This window comes from Purpureocillium lilacinum (assembly GCF_023168085.1).
Source record: "Purpureocillium lilacinum CBS 284.36 DNA, scaffold_1, whole genome shotgun sequence".
Classification (NCBI taxonomy): Eukaryota; Fungi; Ascomycota; class Sordariomycetes; order Hypocreales; family Ophiocordycipitaceae; genus Purpureocillium; species Purpureocillium lilacinum.
In genome coordinates this window covers 1,263,348-1,284,964 of record NW_027072111.1, presented here as the reverse complement: position 1 = coordinate 1,284,964, position 21,617 = coordinate 1,263,348, and the positions used below count along the sequence as shown (strand labels likewise).

Here is a 21,617-nt window from a genome sequence, read left to right as displayed (position 1 = left end):
GCCACAAATGAGACTATCGTCCAGATGACAGTAGGTGGCACTCTACTGCGGTGGCGATGTGCTAGCTAACGAGGGTTCAGGTGGCGGATATGTACTTCATCCATCAGCGAGGAACCGCCAACGGCGCCTACACAGCCATGGTCATGACTGGCGTACGAGACAATCTTATACGTCTTCCGTTCCCTCTGTTCCACCACTGACTGTAGCACTAGAGCTTCCTCAGTCCCATGATCGCCGGTTACATAGCTGCGGATGGTAATTGGAGACGATGCTTTTGGATCGCATTCGGTATTGAAGCCGTCCTCTTCGTGTTCTTCTGCCTATTCTTCGAGGAGACCAAATACATCCCACACATCGAAGCAGAAGTACCACTCAGTCCGCGAAACTCCGGGGAGAATCCTTCACAAAAGTCACCAGACACGAAGCCGGCTGTGGACGACTTGACCTGTGTTTCAAACCCACAGGACCATTCCGAGCGCATCGACAAGACGATACCGCTTCTCACTTGGCGCCAACGCCTACGTCTGATCACCAAGACTGACGAGTCGCTCTGGAATCTTACATATCTTCCTTTTTTTGTGGCCTTTCGGTTTCCACTTGTCCTGTACACTGGACTGCAATACGCGGCCACTTTATGCTGGATCTCCGTTCAAGCCTCTGTCATCTCCATCGCATATGCACAGCCCCCATACAACTTTGGGACCATCGGCATCGGTAACATGAACGTCGCCATCTACATCGGTTGCATCTTTGGGGCAGTCTATGGCGGTTTGCTGTCGGACTGGTCTGTTATTAGGCTCGCCCGTCGCAACCACGGCTACTATGAGCCAGAGATGCGACTTCACCTCCTTCATGTACCCGCCCTCGCTCTCGGTGCAGGGTTGATTATTTTTGGCATCACCACAGCCAAGGCATGTTCCTCACCCTGGACCAGCACTTTTGACGAGAACTAACCGCCCAAAGGGAACGCACTGGATATTCCCGAGTATAGGCAGCGCCATCTTCGGCTTTGCATGCGGCAGCATCTTTGATCTGGCAATCACTGTGCTCATCGACAGCTACCAAGTGGCAAGTAGCTCTGTGGTTTCCAAGCCCCCATTCTTCTTGTCACTGACCATCGTCTCAGATCACCGGCGAAGCTTTTGTAGCTGTTGCCTTTATCCGCAATGTCGTTAGCATGGCTGTTTTCTTTGCCATTAACCCCTGGATCGAAGCCCAGGGCCTGCAAAACATGTTCATTGTGATGGGAATCTTGGCTATTGTCATTGGGTTTGCTCACGTTCCAGTCATTATCTGGGGAAAGCGTGGTCGGGAGAGAACGGCCTCTCGGTATCTTAAGCTCGTGGAACTCAGGAAGCACTCCCGTGTCTAGGGCCCTGACAGCTATCTCTGCAGAGTAATCTCGTTGCCCTCAAGAGTAGCACAGTTGTCTTATTCGTCGAGCTTGAAGAGCACCTTGTTTTTCTCCTTGCATTCATGCATGGTGCATCTCCTCTATGGCTGTCCCCCGTTTGCCCGATCTTCCCGCTCAAGAAATTTCAATCAATTTTGACACGAGCGTCACGAGCGTCTACTTGCTGTTCGCCGTGACTGTTGGGATCGGGTCCTTCTCGCCTGCGTCAGAAGTGTCGCTGATAATGGCATTCGGCTTCTCGATCTTGCGGATATCCGTCCATCCTAGCCCCCAAGCAAAGACCAGCCCGGCAACACTGACGCCGATGCCGAGGTACATGACGTGGTCAATGCTCTTGCTGTAGGCTGTAAGTACAGCCGTAAGTCGTGTGTCAGATACCAAGTCACGAATGCCGCGCACACCAGCCGCGACGATTGCATCCGGAGTGCGGCCAATCTGTTCGGCGCGCTGCTGTAGCTCGTGTCGAAGGCTGTTGCTGAATATGGCGTTGGCGGCGATGAGTGACGTGGCGGCCCCGATATTTTGTGTGAAAATAATGATGGCCATGGCGAGTGGAATCTGCTCCGCAGGCACGAGATTCTGTATAGCAATGTAGGGCTGAAGCGCAGACATCACGTCAGCGCAAGGTATGTCTGCTGGGAGGGTGTACACTGACTGCCGCGACCGTACAGCCACTCCCGACACCATACAGAATCTGATACCCGACCCATTGTGCTACTGTGGTCCTTAGACTGAGTCTCGACAGCAACCCATAGCCCACAGCCGATGTAGCAGCCCCCACAAGTATGAATGGTAAATAATAGCCCACCACAGAAACTGCGCAGTGAACGCCATTAGCACACGGGGCAACAATGGTGAAGCAGACACTCTTACTCAAAACACCCGAAATCATGGTGAACAGGACCATGCCCAGTGTTACCGGCAGCATATGCACCCCGCTCATCAACGGCGAGTCGTTCAGAATAGCCTGAAAGTAGATTGCAATGTAAAAGTCGGCCACAAGGGTGCTAGACAGGCTGAAGAACATGGTCATAGCGGCCGACCAGATGACGCGGTGTTTGAGCATTGTAAATGGCACCATGGCCTCATCGCCTTGGCGCCGTTCCCAGGCAATGAAGAGGCAGAATGTGACCGCGGCGCCGGCCAGCAAGCCAATGACTACGGAGCTGTCCCACGGATAATTGTTCCCGCCGTACTGTAGACCTAATAGGAACATAACGGCCGAGGGGCAGATGAGGAAGAAGCCTGGCAGGTCCAAGGATTTGACAGCCGTGCCGAGCACTTGGAGAGCCGGGCGCTTGGGCTTTGGTTCGGGTATCGTGTTGAAGAGAAGGAACCCACCGACGACGACGCCGAAGGGGAGATTGATGTAAAAGCCTAACAGAACCGTCAGCTTGCGACGGGCTCGTGCTGGGGAATGAAACAGCGACGTACACCACCGCCAGGATGCATGAGAGGTAAAGGCGCCGCCGATGATGGGACCTGTGGCCAGGCCCAATTGGCCAATGCCCATATTGACTCCCATGAAGAGCGGCTGTCTCTTTGTTGGGAGAACGGCAGCGATAATTGTCAGCGCACCGTTAGCCACCCCGGCAGAGCCCACACCGGAAATGACACGACCGACAATGAACATGGCGGACGACTGGGCTGCTCCGCAAATGGCAGATCCGATCTCGAAGATGATAAAGAAGAGAAGGAACGTCCACTGCGTTTTAGTCCAGGTCAGCTGCTTGTACTCCTGGACAGGGCAGGCTTCAGCTGTCGAAAGCGTTTGCAGGGCATACCTTGGTGGAGAACTGACTATACAGCTTGCCGGTTAAGGGCTGAAAGGCAGCGCTTCCAAGCTGGTAGGCACCGCCGTACCTGCGCGCCTCAGTCAGAATTTGACCCTGTGCCCAAGTGTCTGATAATGAGCCTACCAGCCGACATCCACCAACGAGTCGAACTGAGAGGTAATGGCAGGAGTTGCCGTCGAGATGACAGCAAGATCGAGAAAGAACAAGAAATAAGCCAGAGTGACCGAGGTTAGAACGAGGTAAAGCGGGAGCGCCGTCGGATACTCGTACGGAAGCTCCGTGTGGTCATTGTAATGCGATGCACTGACATGCGCTGTTTCCTGCTGCGGCGTTAGGGCAGTCTGCCGAGTGTCGTACAGTGCTACGCCATCACGGGGCCCGTTTGTGGCTCTGGGTGTCGAATTGGCCATCTTAAGAACGTCTCCTATTTCTTTGGCTCTTGATGCGCCTCCAGCGAAAACGCCGCGCTTCGCCGCGCGGCTCTGAGCAGACTATATACACTCCTCGCGGCATCGCCGCCCGTCCTGTCCCGTTGCAATGGCATTCTTCGATTATAAATGCACTGAGTTTGCGCAATTTCGTGCCCGGTCATGTTATGTGAAGTCCATCTTGATCGGGCTGTCATTCAATCCGTCGCCCAAGTACCACACCGTACGCACCCGCCTGGACCGGACTCCGCCCGGTGTTGCAATTCCTGCTGTGATAATGATGTGCCTGGAGTTCGGAATCCGAAATCCGGAGGCCCGCCTGTACTTTAGTGTCGCTTGAGCCCATTATGACCAAACAAGCAAGCGCCGAGCCGGCCCCAGATTGTGGTGTCAGAGCGGACTCCGATAAAACCAGGCCATCGACAAGGCTTGGACGCAGCAAAGGAACTGTGAGCTGTGCAATCAATGGCGAGACGAGGACCAAGTCATTCCGGGCCCCACGGCCTCGCATGTGCAAATTGCTTCAAGTCCAAAAGCAAATGCATTGCCCGTCCTGGCGCCCATGGCGGCGCACCAAAGACTTGCCAACGATGCCACCGACGCAACGAGCAGTGTCGCCCGTCTGACTTGATCCGGCGGCGCGCTGACAATGAGGACCTGGATTCAAGGACCCGAATTGGCGAGCTGGTACGCGAGATAGACGGAGTTATTTCACATTTCCGGGCGCGTCATCCCGTCCGCACTGTCATCGATGACGAGCGCGACGACGGTCACAGGCGTCACAGTCAACGACGGCCTGACTGGGAACCCTTCGCGGGGCCCTTCGCGGGGTCCGAATCAGCGACGACTGCGACGCTCGCGGACAATAATGGCCGGACAAAGCAAGCCGGCGCTTGGAAATGCTCGGTGGCTACGTCTGACTCGTCCAGGCTGGAAGCAGATATTGATGAGCTTCTCTCCAGCTTCCGGTCGCGAATGCTGCCGAATTTTGCGTTTATGGATCTACCCGCAGAGCTTGCAGCCCAGAAACTGCGAAAAGACCGACCCTTTTTATTTGGTACCATTCTCCACGTGGCGATGCCGGCGATGGTGACAGCGGACAGAGTCATGAGAGACAGGGAGCTCGACAGGTCAATATGCGAAGCCACACTGGAGCTTGAGGAGGGAGCCCAGTCCGGCTTGGCCAAAATGGACTTTCTCCTCGCTCTATTGACGTACCTGGCTTGGGGACGGAGTCTCGCCTTTGACGGGCTCCGTATGCCACGGCTCATGATGCATGCCATATTGCTGGTCAGACAGATGCGACTGGATCAGGCAGTCCCTGAGCGGGGGCACATCACGGAACCCGTTGCCGCGTTGTTTGCCGGCGACAGCGGCGGCGGCGGCGACAAGTTTGGCTACGCGGGCCAACTGACACCGGCACAATTTCTGGAGCGCCAGCGTGCCGTCCTCGGGTGTTTTGTGCTCAGCTCCGCCGTGTCGGCCTACTGCGGTCATGTTGATGCTCTTCGTTGGACGACGCACATGGAGCAAGGCCTTGCGGCCATCAGCGCAAACAAGGCATGTCCCACAGACGAAGCGTTCGCTCTGCAGGTCCGTTTGCAGCTCCTTGCCTACCAAAGCAATCAGCTCCTTCGACAGCATGACTTGAACCCAGGCTCTAGCGTATCAGAGGCGTCAACATCTCCCGCTCTCATGTCTCTCGAGACACATCTGGAGCAGCTCCACAAACTTCAGCCGGGTGTGTCCTCAGGCTTGCTGTATGGGAAGTTGGCCATGGCGCACGCACACTCTGTAGAGCTATGCCTCAATCTGAGCCTCTACTCCCTCGCGTCGACCGTGCCGGTCATGCTGCGACAGTTTGGCAGGATGACTCGCAGCGGACCTACGAGCGGCTTGTCCGAGGGCACGACGGATAGCAGGACGGCCCGGCACGAGCAAACACAGCGCCTCTGGCAGTGCACGCGCTCTGGCAAAGCGTGCGTGTCGGCCATGCTTGGCCTCTCGCCGTCCGAGCTTGCAAACGTCTCCTTCATCCAGTGGGAGCAGCTGACACGCTCTGTCGCCGTTCTTCATCATCTCGCCACGGAGCTGGAAGACCCGATTTGGGACCGACAAGCAATGCGTGCTGACGCTGATGTGCCTGGGCTTCTCGACGGCGCTGTGAACAAGCTGCGGCTAGTTGCCGAATGGAGAGGGGAGAAGGACCCCGGCGACGCCTTTACCAGCTTGGCTTGCAAGTTGTGCAAGTGGTGCTCCGATGGTTATGGCGTGTAAGTGGATGAGCCTTTTAGCGGCAGGTTGCGGTCGCGCGGAGTCGCACTGATGGCTGTCTCATCTGAATCACTCGAGCAGTCGCATCATGACGCGCGCTCCGCCGTGTAGTGATCCGCCTGCAGTCTGCTTCAGAGTTCCACACGTGCCTGGACAACCTCATGATTCATGGGCATTGCCTCGCGGCATGGCCCTAATTTGAAGGCGAGCGTTGCCACCACATGTCTGTACATATGTACGAAGCACAGTAAGGCTAGTACTGGGAGGGTCAACCAACGGAGCTGACATGGGACCCCTAGAGTAGTGGAGCGCGCCACTGCCGATGCCTATCGGTCGTTTGCAATTGCCATTCAATCCTTGTTGACGGGTGGTGTGAGACATGTGGCCTCGCAGCGCTCTCCGCAGTGGTATGAGAACTTTGCTTCGGGCATGAACCGAGCGAGCAACATGGGGGTCATGGGATGAGTAGCTGTGCAGACGCTGCCCGACTGGTCGGCGGTTTCATGCGCAAACGCATGTTCGGGTAGCCAGGAGGCATCAGATTGGGTGCTTGCAAAAAGGCACCGTGACTGCGCCGCCGATTCATCCTACCTCTTCTTCTTCAACCCCATGGTTGCCGGGTCACACCTGCGGCCCAGCACAGGATATCGCACATTCCCCCCTCGCCCACAAGGCACCACCGTGTTGTTGGCAGGCTCGGAGAACAGGCAGTGCTCGAGCACACCGCCACGGTGAAGTCGCACAGCATCCGGCGGTAGGCGCACTCACGGGCGCATTACACTGATGCAGAGCATCGGCGACGTTGCACACGGCGACGATTGCCGCCCTCGCAGAGCCGCATGGCGCGCGGCCTGAGTTTGCACCTCATCAGGCACACTTTGCAGGGCACTGTACGCTCTTCAACCTGGAAGCTTGTCCTTCGCCCCCCGTCGTCCGCCCTCTTCTCTTCTTCCCACAACCCCTCCGCTCCCATCCGTCGTGCATTAGTTAGACTTTCTTCCCCTCATCCCCACAGCGCCACGCCGGTCATCTTCCTCTAGCGCCCTTTGACCTCAACGGCTCTGGCTCCCATTGTCCTAATACGGAACGGGGCCTGACGACTGCATCAGATAAAGCTCGAGGTGCAACCTCAGCATGTCCTACCGCGGCGGTTTCGACCGACGCGGGCGCGGAGGCCCCCGTGGTGGAGGAGGCCCTCGCGGTGGTGGAGGCCATCGCGGTGGAGGCGGCCCTCGCGGTGGAGGAGCGCCTCGTGGTGGCTTCGGCCGCGGAGGTGCTACAGGCCCGCCAACAGTGTTCAGGTATGAAAGGCATCTCTACGTCCTAATGACCCTCACACAGTCCTTTGGACGCTAATGAGACCATTTCCGGTCGGCACCCAGATCTCCCGGAGGACTATGTGCTCCAGACGCGACAGTAACCAAAACAGAGGACGCTATCCAGGCGAGCCGACGAGCCCTCAGCCTCGACAGCCTTCAGCTCAAGGCTGCCTTTCCCACACGGCCCGGCTACGGCACCAAGGGCAAGGCCATCGTTCTCTGGAGCAACTACGTCACGTTTGCCGTCGCCCCTAAGCTCGTTCTGTATCGCTACGACATGTCCATCCAGCCCAGTGCTCCCAAGAGAAAGACGACGCAGATTATTCGCCTCCTGCTTCAGTCGTCCGAGCTCAACCGTGTTCGAGATGACGTCGTTACCGACTTTCGGTCGACACTCATATCTCGTCAGGAGTTTCCCGATCAGGCCGTGCAAATCACGTATCGCGAGGAAGACGAGGACGATCCCGCCGAGAACGCCACGGTGTACACGGTGACGCTCCAGCGCACCAATGTGCTGTCCACTTCTGAGCTCATCGACTACGTCACGTCGACGAACGTGTCGGCCAATTACGACGCCAAGCTGCCCATGATTCAGGCTTTCAACATCTTTCTGAACCATTACGCCAAGTCGACCGGCAGCCTTGCCACCATCGGTTCGTCCAAGACGTTTGCCATGGACCCGGCCGCCTCCGACCAGTTTGACCTCGGCGGTTGTCTCACCGCCATCCGCGGTTTCTACGCCAGTGTCCGCGCGGCCACGGCCCGCGTGCTCGTCAACGTCAATGTCAGCCATGGAGCGTTCTACCAAGAGGGGCCGCTCGATCGGTTCATCATGACGTTTGGCAAGGCCCGTGGGTTCTACAAGCTGGAGCGCATCTTGAAGAAGCTCCGCGTAACGACAAATCATCTCCGGGAGAAGAGAAACCGGAACGGCAAAGTCATCCCACGGGTCAAGACAATCATTGCCTTGGCAAGCCCTCGTGATGGCCAAGGCCTGCCGCATCCGCCGCGCGTGCGAGAACACGGCGCGGGTTCAAACGGGGTTGAGTTCTGGCTTGACGCTCAGCCCGCAGCATCGTCTGCTTCGTCCGCCGGCACGAAGAAGGGAGGCAAGGGCAGCAAAGCGGGCCCGCAGAAGGCACCATCCGAAGGCCACTATATCTCGGTCTATGACTTTTTCTTGAAGAGTAGGAGCGCACCTGGTTTCTGCGGCGTTTCCACCGCTAACAACTAGACAGCGCACAACATCAAGATCGCCGACCCCTCCATGCCCGTGGTCAACGTCGGCACTCGCGACCGGCCGTCCTACCTTCCTGCGCAAGTCTGTTCCGTGATTCCAGGCCAGGCAGCGCAAACAAAGCTCGACCCTGGCCAAACGCAGAACATGATCAGGTTCGCAGTCCGGCGGCCAGCCGACAATGCCACGTCGATCGTCAGCCAGGGTCTGAGGACGGCTGGCCTTTCTCCTGCCACCAACCCGCTACTGGTACGCGACGCCTGACTGACTACGTGTAGCCAGTCACACTGACAGCCTATAGGCCACGTTCGGCGTCACTGTCGGAACGGATCTCGTCACCGTCCATGGTCGCATTCTCGCTACGCCGAGGGTCCTGTACAAGGCCAACCAAAAGGCCCAAATGATGGCCGGCGGTTGGAACATGGTTCCCCAAGGCGGCCCGGCCCTCAAGTTCAGCACTACTATGGCGCTGAGGACTTGGTCGTGCCTGTACATTGAATTCCCTCCGGAATTCTACCACGACGCGCATAAGTTTACGATGGAAGGCCTCACTGATGTGATGAACAAATTCTACGCCGTCTTAGTAGGCACTGGAATCGCCGCCAGCACCCCCATGAAGCCACAGCGCGTCCGCCTCCGCGACGAGGAGGACCCGGCTCTAGATCAGTGTCTTCAACGCGCTGCCAACTCTTTGGACCTACTCTTCGTGGTACTGCCTGCCGGCCCGATTCCTCTATACAACCGCATCAAGTATCTCGGCGATGTCAAATATGGTATCCAGACAGTTTGCTGCGTCGGCAAGAAGCTTGCCAAGGCTAGCGGCCAAGACCAATACTTGCGCAACGAGGCTCTCAAGGTCAACCTCAAGCTCGGCGGCAGCAACCAAGTCGTGGAGCCCATGCGAAACGATTTGATCGCCGATGGTAAAACGATGGTTGTTGGCATCGACGTAACCCACCCTTCTCCGGGCTCCAGCTCTGAGGCTCCCAGCATCGCCGGCATGGTTGCCAGTGTGGACAAGTCCATGGGGCAGTGGCCTGCTGCCCTGAGAATTCAGCCCCAGAGACGACAAGAAATGGTGGCGGATCTCAAAGACATGCTACTGTCTCGTCTGAGGCTTTGGCACACCAAGGGAAAGAATGCCTCGCTTCCCGAAAACATACTGGTGTATCGCGACGGCGTCTCCGAGGGCCAGTACCAGCTCGTCCTGAACGAAGAGCTGCCGCTTCTTCGCGCTGCCTGTAAAGAGATTTATCCAACTGACGCACAGAAAAAGGGATTGCCTCGCATGACTGTCGTCATTGTTGGAAAGCGGCACCACACGCGGTTCTACCCGAGCTCGGAGGCTGACATGGATCGTTCCGGCAACACCAAGCCCGGTACCGTTGTCGACCGCGGCGTCACCGAGGGGAAAACTTGGGACTTTTTCCTTCAGGCGCACGCTGCACTGCAGGGCACTGCGCGGCCGGCACACTACGTCGTGGTGCTGGATGAGATCTTTCGTGCGAGACACGCGCGTTCGAGTGCCGAGGCGGCTGCCTCGGATGAGCTGCAAGAGTTGACGCAAAACATGTCCTACACGTTTGGGCGCGCGACAAGGGCGGTCAGCATTTGCACGCCGGCCTACTATGCGGATATTCTCTGCGAGAGGGCCAGATGCTACCTGTCCAGCCTGTTTGAAGGATCGACCAACGCCTCTGTGACGGACACTGCTGGTGGCGTTGGCAGTGCGAGTGATGACATCAAGACGCACGAGAAACTCAAGGACACGATGTTTTACATCTAAGGGCGAAATCTCGAGGCTTGGGTACCTCTTTGGCCACGGGATGGAAAATGGCGTTTGGAGCGTCGGCTTGATCTGCTGCCAGTTCAGGAGAGGATGAGGAGCGAGACCTCATAACGTAGCGGACCATGCCATTGGGATATAAATACGTGTGCGACAGCCCAGATTGGTACATTCAGGACACACGAGCGCTTTAGGGTTATACCAGATTGATTAAGGAGCATGATATAGGGCAGCGTTTCAGTCTCTCAAATTACAGTTCTCAGCACAGGCACTGGCTGTGCGAAGATGACATGATGTGTTGCTTCCGTGACCTCGTAGCTCCCTGCCCCCACAACTCGCACCGGAAAGCATGGCTGGGGCACAGTTTGTGTCCGGAGGACTGGAGACACGAGGTGCCAGCTCAAGATCGAGTCATTGCTTAGGTGCCAGGGGCCTTGACGCAAAGGACGCCCTGGCCGAGCTATGGTTAAGACAATGTTAGTACACGCTTCATCTTCCATCTTCGTAGAACGCAACGCTCTGCGAAGGTTTATGGACATACCACGGGAAGGACGCAGCAGCGGGCGAACTTGCCCTCGGCCGAGCAAACGTCGCGGAAGTTCCGGGCGTCTCGGGGATACTCGTCGGCTGCCATGGAGTGTCAATATTTTGCTACTTAAAGGACCAACAGTGGGTTGCTCCCAGGTTCCTGAACTCACGGGACGTGCAGTCGAGGTTCGCGACGCCCAGGACGTCAGTGGCGCAGCACTGCTCGACCGAGTAGAGGCCGTTGGGGCACGCGTTGTAGCTGCCGTGGTCGTTGGTGGGGGCAGCCATGACGGCGCCGAGGAAGAGGGCGGTGAAGGCGAAGAGCTTCATGGCTGCGGCTTTGATATGTGATGTGTGAAGATCTGTGCGGGAGGTGTTGGCTTGGAGGATGAGATGATGGAGGGTCAGCAGTCGATGTAAACGAGAGAGAACGCCTGCATTTTATACCCTCCTAGATGAGGATATTTCCTTATTCTCTTCTTCGATGCGGGCCACGAGCCGTCTTCCGCGCGCAGGATCGCGAACTCCGCCCACATATTGCTGCCACTGAGCTGTACACACCGGCAAGGCACCGTTCAGCTCACCCGCATCTGCGTTGACAGACATTGCACATGTCCAATAACGATCTCCGCCCCAATGCCGTTGCAGTAACCGGCTCCGCTCCTGCCGCACTCCACAGGTGCATCGGAATGCTACCTTGGTGTTCAGGTAGACCGGGCTGGGCTTCGCCACAGGCACGACCAACACGTCACTCTGCGGTGACAACCTGCGGAGATGAAGCCTGTCACTTGTGCCGTACGTTGAGTGAGCATCAAAAGCCGAGACGGATGCAATGGTAAGGGGCGAGAGCCGCGGCCGGCAACGCTCAGAAGCATCCCTTGATGTTGCAATGGGCATATTAGAGTAGGAACATTAAGCATTGTGCATATTCGGCCTCAGCACGGTCAAGTCATAGTCTTGAGATTGACTGCGGCCGGGACAAGGACCCGACATGGTCCAGGACCTCAGGGGGCAGACAAAACGCAAACTCGATACACCAATGTACAAATTCTGGCGCCTTATCGGAAGCCGCCAGAGGCTTCGCCAACTTGCCTTGCCTGCACGTGTGTATGTGTAGTGCATGGAAGCTACATCATTTAGTTGTTGGAACTTGTAGTCCTGAAAAGCAACTTGCTCAGCACGAGGGCAGCTATTAGTTAGCCTATGCACAAGCGCCAAGTACGAGCAATCCCTCCGGCGGCAGAGTGTTGGTGGAGGCAACTAGCTTGCGGCTTGGGATGAACATACATATGCACCCAAGCAAATAGATTGCACGACGGACATGAACAACGAACGCTCAAATACGAGACTGCATCACAACCGCGCCAACTTCAAGGCTGTCCATGCTACCCTGTCGCGTAATGATACCACGCACTGACACCCATCCACCTGCACCTCCCGCTTGACTAATGCGGCAACGTCAGTTAGCCGGTTGCGGCAGAGCCGCCGGCCTGGCGATGGCCGCTTTCGACCTCCTGCGCCAAGTTTGGGTCGCAGCGCATAGCTTGCTGCCAAATCATCGCCACGGCTCGGAGCGTCGGGCGGCCTTATGGCCCGCGTATGTTGCCGCCGTGCCTTTTTCTCGCTTCGCCTCGTCTCGCCTCACTCTCCACTCGCGTACATGGAACCCTACCCATGCCAATGCCAGTGCTTGCTTGCATCAGCGCTTCAGCAGCCCTCGCTCGGCCCGGTCTCCGGGCCGCGATCAGCAGGTACATCTTACGGTTGATAATAGAGATGTGTTGTGGACAAGAGGCGGCGGAGAATTTCACGGGAGCGGAGGATTTGGCAATGTTCCGAGTCGAAGAAAGCGAACAAAGAGGCGAGACATGCATAGTCTTCGCTTCCATGGAAGCCTCGCATTCGTGCGTGCCACATCGGCAACACCGACTCAGTCCTGCAGACACCATGTTCGGCCCCAGTCGTGAAGAGTCGGGTTTAAAGCGGATGCTCCAGTCCTCTCGCCCATCTCAGCTGTTCAGCTCTGTATCCTCACAGAATCACGTCGGGCTCGGACCATCGGACTCGGTATCGCGGAGACCAGGTGGCCAGCAAACACCGTGCGGAGATCTGGCAGAGCGTTACATTTTGTTGAGGTGCCGTCCGCCATAGTTGCTGCCAAGACGGCTCAGCTCAGCACTACCAACACCAGCCTGTTTTAGAAGCGGGCCACCTGCATAAGGGCGATCCTGTGCCTTGCCCCGCGGAGCTCTTTCCGGATGTTAAGCAGACAATGTGCTTGATTGCCAGAGTCGAGAGCGCACGGTGAGATGTTGCCGCGATCATTTTCCGGGCTGTCATGCACTCGATGACCGGCATCGACCGGAGAGAAAAGGCCACGCCAGCCTCTTGGCCGTCAGGGGCTCCAGTACACAGCGGCATGGCACCGCGTGGATACTTCTTGTGAGACGCAGAGGGAGATGGCGGAACGCCTCAGATGCGATGGTAGCCGGGCGTACTTTCGGTTTGCAGGCAAATTAGCCCGCCACAGAAACGCCTCGAAGGCTAGAACAACTCTGGGGAATAATTAACAAGCGCATAGACGCGCAAGCGCATAGACGCGCTTGAAGAAGTGGAATAATTAACAAGAGCATAAACGCCCTGCAGGTGAAGAAGTGGCTTGATGCTGTGGCGCTGGTGGTGAGGCACCCCACGTTGGTGGGAGGCTGCATTCCTCTTGATGCGCGACACGCCCAGGTCAACGGTTGAGTCCCCGAGGCCAATTCTCACCGCTTTGTCCTCTAGTGGATCGCGGGCAAGGGAAGCAAGGTATGTTGGACAACTCGCGAATCACCACCTCCGCTCCCTGCTAGAGTCTCACAGTTTCTATCTTGGTCCCATGCGGGATGGTTGACAAATACATATGTGTATGAAAGGACGGCGGATCAAGTCAACTCCTCCTGAATAGCAAATGACCACTTTTCCCCGCCTGGACTGTTGTAAAAATTCTTCGATACGTAGCACGTTAAGTGTCTGTGGAGTCGAAAGGTGCTGGGAGGAAGGAGGAGACTCTTTTTGCGTGTCTGGACTTTCAGCCAACAATTTCTCGCAACACCCCCTCGGTCGCGATGCGCTTGAAACACTTGTCGGTGACCTCTTGCGAAGCTCGGATTCGCACGCCGTCTGTCTTACGCTGGGAGTCGACCGTGCCCCTGCCGGAAAACCTTGAAAGCCCTTGCGGCTGGCATTGCACGGTCCCTTCCATGGCCCTTGATGAGAGCGGATCCCCACCGGCGTTCAGGTCCCCGTACGTACTACCCTACGGCCTGGCGCCTGCAAGCTGCGTGCTGCGTGCTGCAAAGCATCATGTGGTTGGCAGCAGCAGTTCAAGCCTCTTTTGGCTCGACGTGAATGTCTGCATTGCATATGATATCACATGTGCTGGGACGCAGGAAACGGGCAAACGGCACGGAAAGCAGTTTGGAGCGCGGTTGTTCAAGTTGGATGAGGTCATAAGCGTGGCGGGCCCGATGTGGACATGCGTGCTATTGAACCACCAGACGTGTTGGCTACGAAGCAATTACCGTTGTCCCGATGAAGAGGCCAGCCTTCCGAATTCGCGATCCGAAAGCCGCCAGCCACAGTGGTGACTGATGGGTCCACGATACTGCCACTCCCGGTCGAAGTATTTTGCTCGGAATGCGTAGGCAGGGAAAGCGTGGCGATACTGCGATGGCGTTGCTGGTCTGAGCGCCTGGATTTCGCGCAGCCGAGAGTCAGAGGCTGGTTTGGACGTACCGGTAGTGAAACGGGATGCTCCGCCGGCACGGACGGGCAGGGGAGGGGACGATCGGCTTGGATCGCGTGAGGCGGCACAGGGGACGCTGGGAGACAAGGCTCTGACCAGCCTTGCGTAGGCGATGGCGAGACGGGACTCTGCCCGACAAAAGAAAACATGCCTTCACATGCCAGCGGACTGTCTGCCGCGCTGGACGAGCACTGCACACCTGAGTGGTCAGTGGCGGATTGTTCCTTCGCGGGCTCTCTGCAGCCGCTTCAGGATGCAAGGGCTGGAGATTGCAAGTGAGACATGCCGACGCGTTGCCGATGTGGACGGGACGATGTAAAGCCGTCAGTCGATGGGGCAGGTCGGGAGATCATCCGGTCCCTGTTTGCAGTCTCCCGATCGTCCGGACTGAAGACTCAGGACTCAGCGCCTCATCTACATGCCTGATGGGCTATGCCAGCCGAAAGAGGGCGGGGCAAACATGAACAGGGCCTCCAGGAGCCATTGCGCGGCGCAGCGCCCCGCAGGACGAGCCTGGAGGTCCCTTGTTTGCCAAAGCCTAGAACGAGTGGCGATCGCAGAAGCCGCAGAGACGAGACGTGGTTTACCAGGACAACCCAGACCAAGACCTCAGGCTATATTCCGCTTCGTGGCAGCAACTCTGTAAATCCGTTCTCAAGATCGCTCGGTGTGCCAAAGGAGACGCCTACCTATGCTATTCTCCGTGCTCCCGCCCGAAGCGAGAGCATGATGGATCGTCCAGATGGCGCACTCCAATTAAAGGCCCGACCCTAGACCCCCAGTGAAGCTCGTAGCAGCGAATCGTAGCGCACACGTGCACCGCCATCGCCGTCTCACACGCGACCGCCCGACAACATCAACACCGACGAGGGCAATGGCGGCCGGCATCGTGGCAAGGGTAACCACACCCACGTGGTGTAGCGACTACGTGAATTAAGCATAAAGAGGGACCATGGATTCACGTGCGCCTCGCCCGTCGGGTGAGAGGGCAACGAGCACCCTGCGCGACGATCACGGCAGCGACCGCCCGACCGTCTCACAGAAATCTCACTCTCAACCACGGTTCTCGAGAACAGCGCCAGGAATCATGGTTATCGCAATCGTTGTCGCCACTCTCGCGGTGGCACTCAACGTGTGGCCAACGCACGGCGCCCCAAACATCGTCGTCAACGTCACCGCCATCACCGGCACCATCGAGTCGGACTGGAGCGCCACGTTTTACTCGGATCGCGAGCCTCTCCTGCTGGGCAACGACGCCGGGCCAGACACCGGAGGCATCCGTGCATACAGTCTCAACTCCGGCACGCCCCTGCGCGAGCACGCGTCGGCCGTCGTCGGCCGAACCAAGCTCGTCACGTCGGTCTATGACGTGGGCGGCAAAGACTTGGCCATCACCATTGCCCAGCCGGACTCGGTCATTCGCTTGTTCGAACTCCCGTCACTGAAGCTCATTCAGGATGCGCAGCGCCAGCAGCTCGGCGACTGGTCGGCACTGTGCTCGTGGAAGAGCAGGGCCGGGAACCAGTACCTCTTTCTCTTCGGCAAGCGCCAGGCCGTGCAGCTGCTCGTGCGCGCGGACAAGGACAAGCTGGGCATTTTCGAGGTAACTTGACCACAGCACTAGTGATGTAATGAGCTTGTGTCTGATACGGTACGTGACCGCAGGTCCAAACATTCGCTGTGCCTTTTGAGGCGTCTGGCTGCGCAACGTCACAGCCGTCGTCAGAGATGTACATATCCACCGACGACGACAAGGCTGTCTACGTCATGCCGCTCCAGGAGTCAACTGCTGCGCCCAAGATCTCGCGTGCCTTTGACGCCCCAGACGATGTCACAGGGCTGGCCGTCTACGTGGCTGGCGCGACCAACACGAGCCACTATGTATTCGTGGCGGCCGAGGACTCCATCGCTGTGTTCGACCACGAGTCAAGGCCAGTGGGTACCTTGAAGTTGTCGGGCTACGACGGTATTGAGGTGCAAGGCCTTGATGTATACCAGGCATCAACTTCGCTATACCCACAGGGGGTCATCTGCCATGCGATTGAGTCCAAGCAAGACACCGGATTTGGCGTCACATCGTTGGACGGCGTGTTGGCGAAGCTCGGCATCCAGCCCAACACAAAGTATGACCCCCGTCGTCCTCAAACATGCCCGCGCAAGTCTCCTGTGTGTGGCGACTGTGGGTTCCATGGCTATTGTCGCAACGCCAGCAAGTCTGCCACGTGCGAGTGCTTTGCGGGTTTTGGAGGCTCCCATTGCGAGAAGAATACGTGCACCAACGACTGCTCAGGCCGCGGCAAATGCGTCGGACCTAACCAGTGTAAGTGCGATAAGGGATGGGGCGGGATCGCTTGCTCGTTTCTGCTCGTGGAGCCATCGTTTGAAACGGACGCTGCGGGCGGAGACGGCGATGACCCTGCCATCTGGATCTCGCCGGCGTCGCGAACGGACTCGCGCATCATCACCACGACGAAGTCGGAACAGGGCGCTGGTTTGTCGGTGTTTGACCTGTCGGGCAACTTGCTCCAGACCATGCCGGCTGGTGAGCCCAACAATGTGGATGTCATCTACTCCTTCAAGGCGGGTAGCCGCACCATCGACCTTGCGTTCGCGGCCTGCCGCAAGGATGACACTCTCTGGTAAGAAATGGCGTTCGCACTGTTGGCACTTCAAATGGCTGACGAGAAACGCATCAGCCTTTTCGAGATGCTCCCCAACGGCACACTGGCAAACATCCCCGGTGGCATCCACCCTGTAGTCACTGACTTTTCCGTCTACGGGTCGTGCACCTATCGCTCGCCCAAGAGCGGCAAGCAATACCTGTTTGTCAATGAAAAGTCGGCGAGGTACCTCCAGTACGAGCTGTCATCTACGTCTAACGGGACCCTTGAGACGACCCTCGTGAGGGAGTTCAAAGGCGGATCGGGCGGGCAGGTCGAGGGCTGCGTGACCGACGAGCAGAACGGGTGGATCTTCCTCGGCGAAGAGCCCTCTGCATTGTGGCGGTACGACGCCGAGCCTGACTCGCAGGCCACAGGCACCGTCGTGGCCAAGATTGGAGACGGCCATCTCTACGGCCATCTCTACGGTGACGTCGAGGGCGTGACGCTGGTCATGGGGCGGGATGCCCAGAAGGGCTTCGTCATCGTGTCCTGCCAGGGAGTGAGCGCCTACAACGTGTATCGCCGGGCGCCGCCGCACGAGTACGTCACGACATTTACGCTCGTGGCGTCGTCGGATGGCAAGGTGGACGCAGTGAGCAACACGGACGGTGTCACGGCCGTGGGCACGGCACTTGGCCTCGATTTCCCCTTTGGCATGCTCGTCACGCACGACGATGCGAACCAGCTCCCCAACGGCTCAACGAGCGCCCTCGCAAGCTTCAAAATCACAAGCTTGAGCAAGATCCTGGGCGCAGATCAGCTTAAGAAACTGAAACTGCTCGACGACGTAGACGCGAACTGGGATCCGCGGGCGGCGATTCGCACCAACACCGCCGCTGGCCTAGAGTAGGCCGTTTTCGTTGCCACAACGCAGAGGCCGATGCAGTGCTGGATGTTTTACAGCCGCAGGAGACGCCGGTTTTCCACTTTGCCACTTTACACCAGTGTTTCGGGGTCTCTCAACCTTGCTAGCTGCGCTTGTCCTGGTCCGGCGAACGCATGGCGCGGACCCTCACACGGCACGAGCCGCCTCTTGACCAGAGCGCCCTCCCGCCCGTTCCAAGACACGCTGCTTTGCACGACCCTGTTCGCGCCACAAAAGCCTGGCGCACCCTTGGCGGTGAAGGCTGCAACAAGTGGCAAGGATTCACAGTCTCGATGCTGCGTGGTGCGCAGTACGTACAGTATCCGGAGTACATATTTGCAGTACACAGTTCCGATAGAACCAGCAAAAGTAGTTAAGAACAAAACGAAAACAAAACGACAACATCAAATGGAGAATCCGAGACATGTGCTATGAGCGCGCGGCTGTTGATATCTTGGCTGACATGGGTCCTCGGTCATGTGTTGAGCGCAAACCGCCGTCTCCGATTGTTTCAGATTGGTCTATGCATTCAGTGCCAGGCGGCTGGGGAGAGACCTGCAGAAGTAGATGGGACTCGGTGTCTTGCTTCATGTTCACGGGCTGTGCCGCCACCGTCAGCACGACGCACGGTCCGATCCGCACAAGAACGCCGACGGGCCGCGTGCATGTTGATCAAAGGGAGCAAGGGAGAGAGTCCACGAGCAAGTGCTTTCCTCGATGGCATTTGATGTCGACCACCGCTGTTGTGACCATTGTGTTTGTTTAGGACAAATGAGAGCCCTCAAAGTGGCCGGCAGGAGCACTCAACCAGCTGTGACGTATAGAGGTCAGCTAGGCATAGTCTCACCGGTTACAGCGGAGCCGCAGCGGCATATACCAGTCGCGATGGCCAGGTTCATTTTTTTCCGTATCCGTCCCAACGGTTCTCTATCCAGACATGTTAGGTATGGTTCCAGAGCCGCAGCATGTCGTTTCACCGACCGCCTTCGGGGAGCGTAGCGTCCACTCTGTCTCTTATCCAGGCTTTGTAGCGAGGAGCCCACTTCTTTGGCAGATGGAGAATCCGATGAAATATTTCAACACCGTGATAACATATTTGTTTTGGTCCGTATTCTACAGCTTTAGGCAACTTCAGTTCAGTATGGTCCAACACGACAAGAAATCCCCGACTGAACTATACGACCTTGTCAGATGAAGTGAAGCTGGAGGAGTCCCCCGCCCGCAGGCTGCCCTGCCTATGGTCGCCTTGCAGCTATGGGGTAAGGGTGGCCGAGTTTTCACCTTGATACTTGGCCCAACCACCCGCTACGCCACTTGTATACATCATTTCGTCCTCAAACACGGCACGGCTCAGGCGCAGCGACCCCAACGACCCAAGTTGATGAAACATGCTTATCATGCAGAGGGTCTCCGTTGATGAACACGATGTCGTGTTGAGCGTTGTACGAAAACAGCAAAGTCCACGCTGCAGATGTTGGCAAAGGATATCATGTTGGCCACGGGCTGGCCAGAATGCGGTACACCCAGCCGCGCTACTGCATCGGCTCATCATGTTCAGCCACGTCGCGGACTGGCCAGCAATTGCCTCGGTCATGACAAGCGTCCAAGGGACTTGATTTTGGTATCCTGCAACGTCTTTTCCCTACCGATATGGCTACAGGCCAACTTGGGATCGTGTCTCGGGGTAACAACTCGCTACGTAATGAATTGTTCGCTCATCCACGACCTTCTGCATGTTTGGGATGCATGCCCAAGAACATGCAGACAGTGCTCCAGCTCCATTTCGGACATTCACATGAGGTTTCACTGAAGAAAGCAGGGCCGTCGGGTTGACGGAGGCAGAGTTTCCCGAGCCTGCGCGAGATGAGCGAGGAGCAAGTATAAAGACGAGGTAGCCAGGCCTCATTTGAACAATCTGGACATCAATCGCTACAGACAGTCCCCTTCATCTTTGTCTGCTTCCTTTCATACGCTACAATGAAGCTCGCCGGTCTCGTCTGCATCATCCCACTCCTGGCGGGAGTGTCCGCGCAGGATGACGCGGATCGGTCCAAGTACTCTGAGATCTGCCCCGACAAGCACGAGGACAAGAAGACGTACGACAATGGCTACGAGATAACCTACCTTTGCAAAGCAACCGGCAAGGCGGACACGCTTCTCAGCACGGACACCATCAAGAACCCAGACGACTGCGCTATGGCCTGCAACTCTCAGAAGGGTTGCAAGGGCAGTGCGTGGCGCTACACCAACAACGAATGCACCCTCTACTCGGAGGGAGAGACGAGCGACGCAGAGCTCCGTGCGAGCATTTTTATGCGCCGCGAGTCCCCCGAGGAGGAGGAAGAGAAGCCAGAGGAGGGAGAAGCCGAGGAAGAAACCCAGCCGGTGGATTGCAGCGAGACGGAGCACGCGCTGAAGGACTGCGAGGCGAGCGAGAAGGAGCTGACGGACAAGCTGGCGACTTGCAACAAGGAAAAGAAGGAATGCTGCGACGGCAAGAAAAAGTGCGAGGACGAGAAGAAGAAATGCGAAGACGAAAGGAAGAAATGCGGCGCCGACAAGGCCAAATGCGAGGCCGAGAAGAACAAATGCCAGGCGGCGCTCAAGAGCTGCGGCAGCGGCAGCCAACACAAAGCCAAGGGCCCCGCGATCCCCAACTGCCCGCACATCCACGGCCAGACGGCGCGCTACGGCAACCGCAACTTTGCGACGTGGTGCAACCACCTGCTGGGCGGGGCGCGGACCATCTACAAGCAAAACGCGCTGCCCTTTGAGGAGTGCCTGGCGGCGTGCTCCAAGGACGGCGGGTGCAAGGGCGTGCAGTACATTCTCAACACGGACGCGCCGTGCAAGATGCAGGGGGTCAGCAACGGACAGGCTGGGCCGGCGACGACCTGGATGATGGTTGCCGCGGCTCTGCGCTAATAAGCATCACAGGGCTTCATGTGCCTGGACCGCCTCAGATTTTGGCTGGGGAAGGAGGCGACACACTGCCCAGTGGGATTATGAGAGGCCGCTCATCAACAGTTATCGGACAAGTCCATGGTCAAATCTTTCATTTGTTATGTTTTCAGCAAGCACACTCGCTCGAAACGCTGCATTGTTATTCGGAACTGAAGAGAAGACTGAACTTGAAAGTCACATGGGGGGAATTGGAAACCAAGGGTGGAGTGATCTGGCACTGTTTGGCCACTACACGCGAAAGCACGACACTCTTTTCATGTTGCGCTGGTGTTAGTCTCGCAGTGTAGCACGGGTTTGAGAGGCTTCAGGCCGCAACGCAATCCTTGGGCTCGGACCAATCTATCATTCATTTTCGAGGCCGATGATGCTGGGCGCGTATTCCACGGAGTTCCGTCCAGGGCCTGGAACCCGTGAATTCGTGCACTTGGGGGCGCGAGCTGACATGATCGGGGCCATAGCCCATTCTTATAGTTGAGTGGGGAGGGGTTTGGCGACATGCACGATCAATCAGAATCTCGCATTTCATCATACTAAAGTCTTACATACAGGCCTCTGC

General features: G+C 57.4%; 7 protein-coding genes across 7 annotated transcripts; 5 read left to right on the top strand and 2 right to left on the bottom strand.

The window, feature by feature from the left end:
• Positions 1 to 227: 227 nt before the first annotated feature.
• Positions 228 to 1,372, top strand: PLICBS_000110 (uncharacterized protein; the record flags this gene model as incomplete). Its single annotated transcript, XM_065599527.1, has 3 exons — positions 228 to 741; positions 992 to 1,083; positions 1,127 to 1,372. The coding sequence occupies 3 exons, from the start codon at positions 228 to 230 to the stop codon at positions 1,370 to 1,372; spliced, it is 852 nt and encodes a 283-aa protein (XP_065455599.1).
• A 198-nt stretch (positions 1,373 to 1,570) lies between these two features.
• PLICBS_000109 (uncharacterized protein) lies at positions 1,571 to 3,620 on the bottom strand (the record flags this gene model as incomplete). Its single annotated transcript, XM_018327383.2, has 7 exons — positions 1,571 to 1,758; positions 1,816 to 2,011; positions 2,223 to 2,230; positions 2,288 to 2,791; positions 2,849 to 3,119; positions 3,199 to 3,277; positions 3,334 to 3,620. 7 exons carry the CDS (start codon positions 3,618 to 3,620, stop codon positions 1,571 to 1,573), a joined length of 1,533 nt encoding a protein of 510 aa, XP_018174079.2.
• Positions 3,621 to 4,745: 1,125 nt separating this feature from the next.
• On the top strand, positions 4,746 to 5,915 carry PLICBS_000108 (uncharacterized protein; the record flags this gene model as incomplete). Its single annotated transcript, XM_065599526.1, has 1 exon — positions 4,746 to 5,915. One exon carries the CDS (start codon positions 4,746 to 4,748, stop codon positions 5,913 to 5,915), a length of 1,170 nt encoding a protein of 389 aa, XP_065455598.1.
• A 1,131-nt stretch (positions 5,916 to 7,046) lies between these two features.
• Positions 7,047 to 10,254, top strand: PLICBS_000107 (uncharacterized protein; the record flags this gene model as incomplete). The annotated part of the gene is made up of 4 exons (XM_065599525.1): positions 7,047 to 7,213; positions 7,295 to 8,418; positions 8,470 to 8,717; positions 8,770 to 10,254. 4 exons carry the CDS (start codon positions 7,047 to 7,049, stop codon positions 10,252 to 10,254), a joined length of 3,024 nt encoding a protein of 1,007 aa, XP_065455597.1.
• A 418-nt stretch (positions 10,255 to 10,672) lies between these two features.
• On the bottom strand, positions 10,673 to 11,112 carry PLICBS_000106 (fungal hydrophobin; the record flags this gene model as incomplete). The annotated part of the gene is made up of 3 exons (XM_018327385.2): positions 10,673 to 10,714; positions 10,796 to 10,881; positions 10,953 to 11,112. The coding sequence occupies 3 exons, from the start codon at positions 11,110 to 11,112 to the stop codon at positions 10,673 to 10,675; spliced, it is 288 nt and encodes a 95-aa protein (XP_018174081.2).
• A 4,544-nt stretch (positions 11,113 to 15,656) lies between these two features.
• Positions 15,657 to 18,082, top strand: PLICBS_000105 (uncharacterized protein; the record flags this gene model as incomplete). Its single annotated transcript, XM_018327387.2, has 3 exons — positions 15,657 to 16,172; positions 16,235 to 17,208; positions 17,266 to 18,082. 3 exons carry the CDS (start codon positions 15,657 to 15,659, stop codon positions 18,080 to 18,082), a joined length of 2,307 nt encoding a protein of 768 aa, XP_018174083.2.
• Positions 18,083 to 20,074: 1,992 nt separating this feature from the next.
• Positions 20,075 to 21,022, top strand: PLICBS_000104 (uncharacterized protein; the record flags this gene model as incomplete). Its single annotated transcript, XM_018327388.2, has 1 exon — positions 20,075 to 21,022. One exon carries the CDS (start codon positions 20,075 to 20,077, stop codon positions 21,020 to 21,022), a length of 948 nt encoding a protein of 315 aa, XP_018174084.2.
• Positions 21,023 to 21,617: the final 595 nt, after the last annotated feature.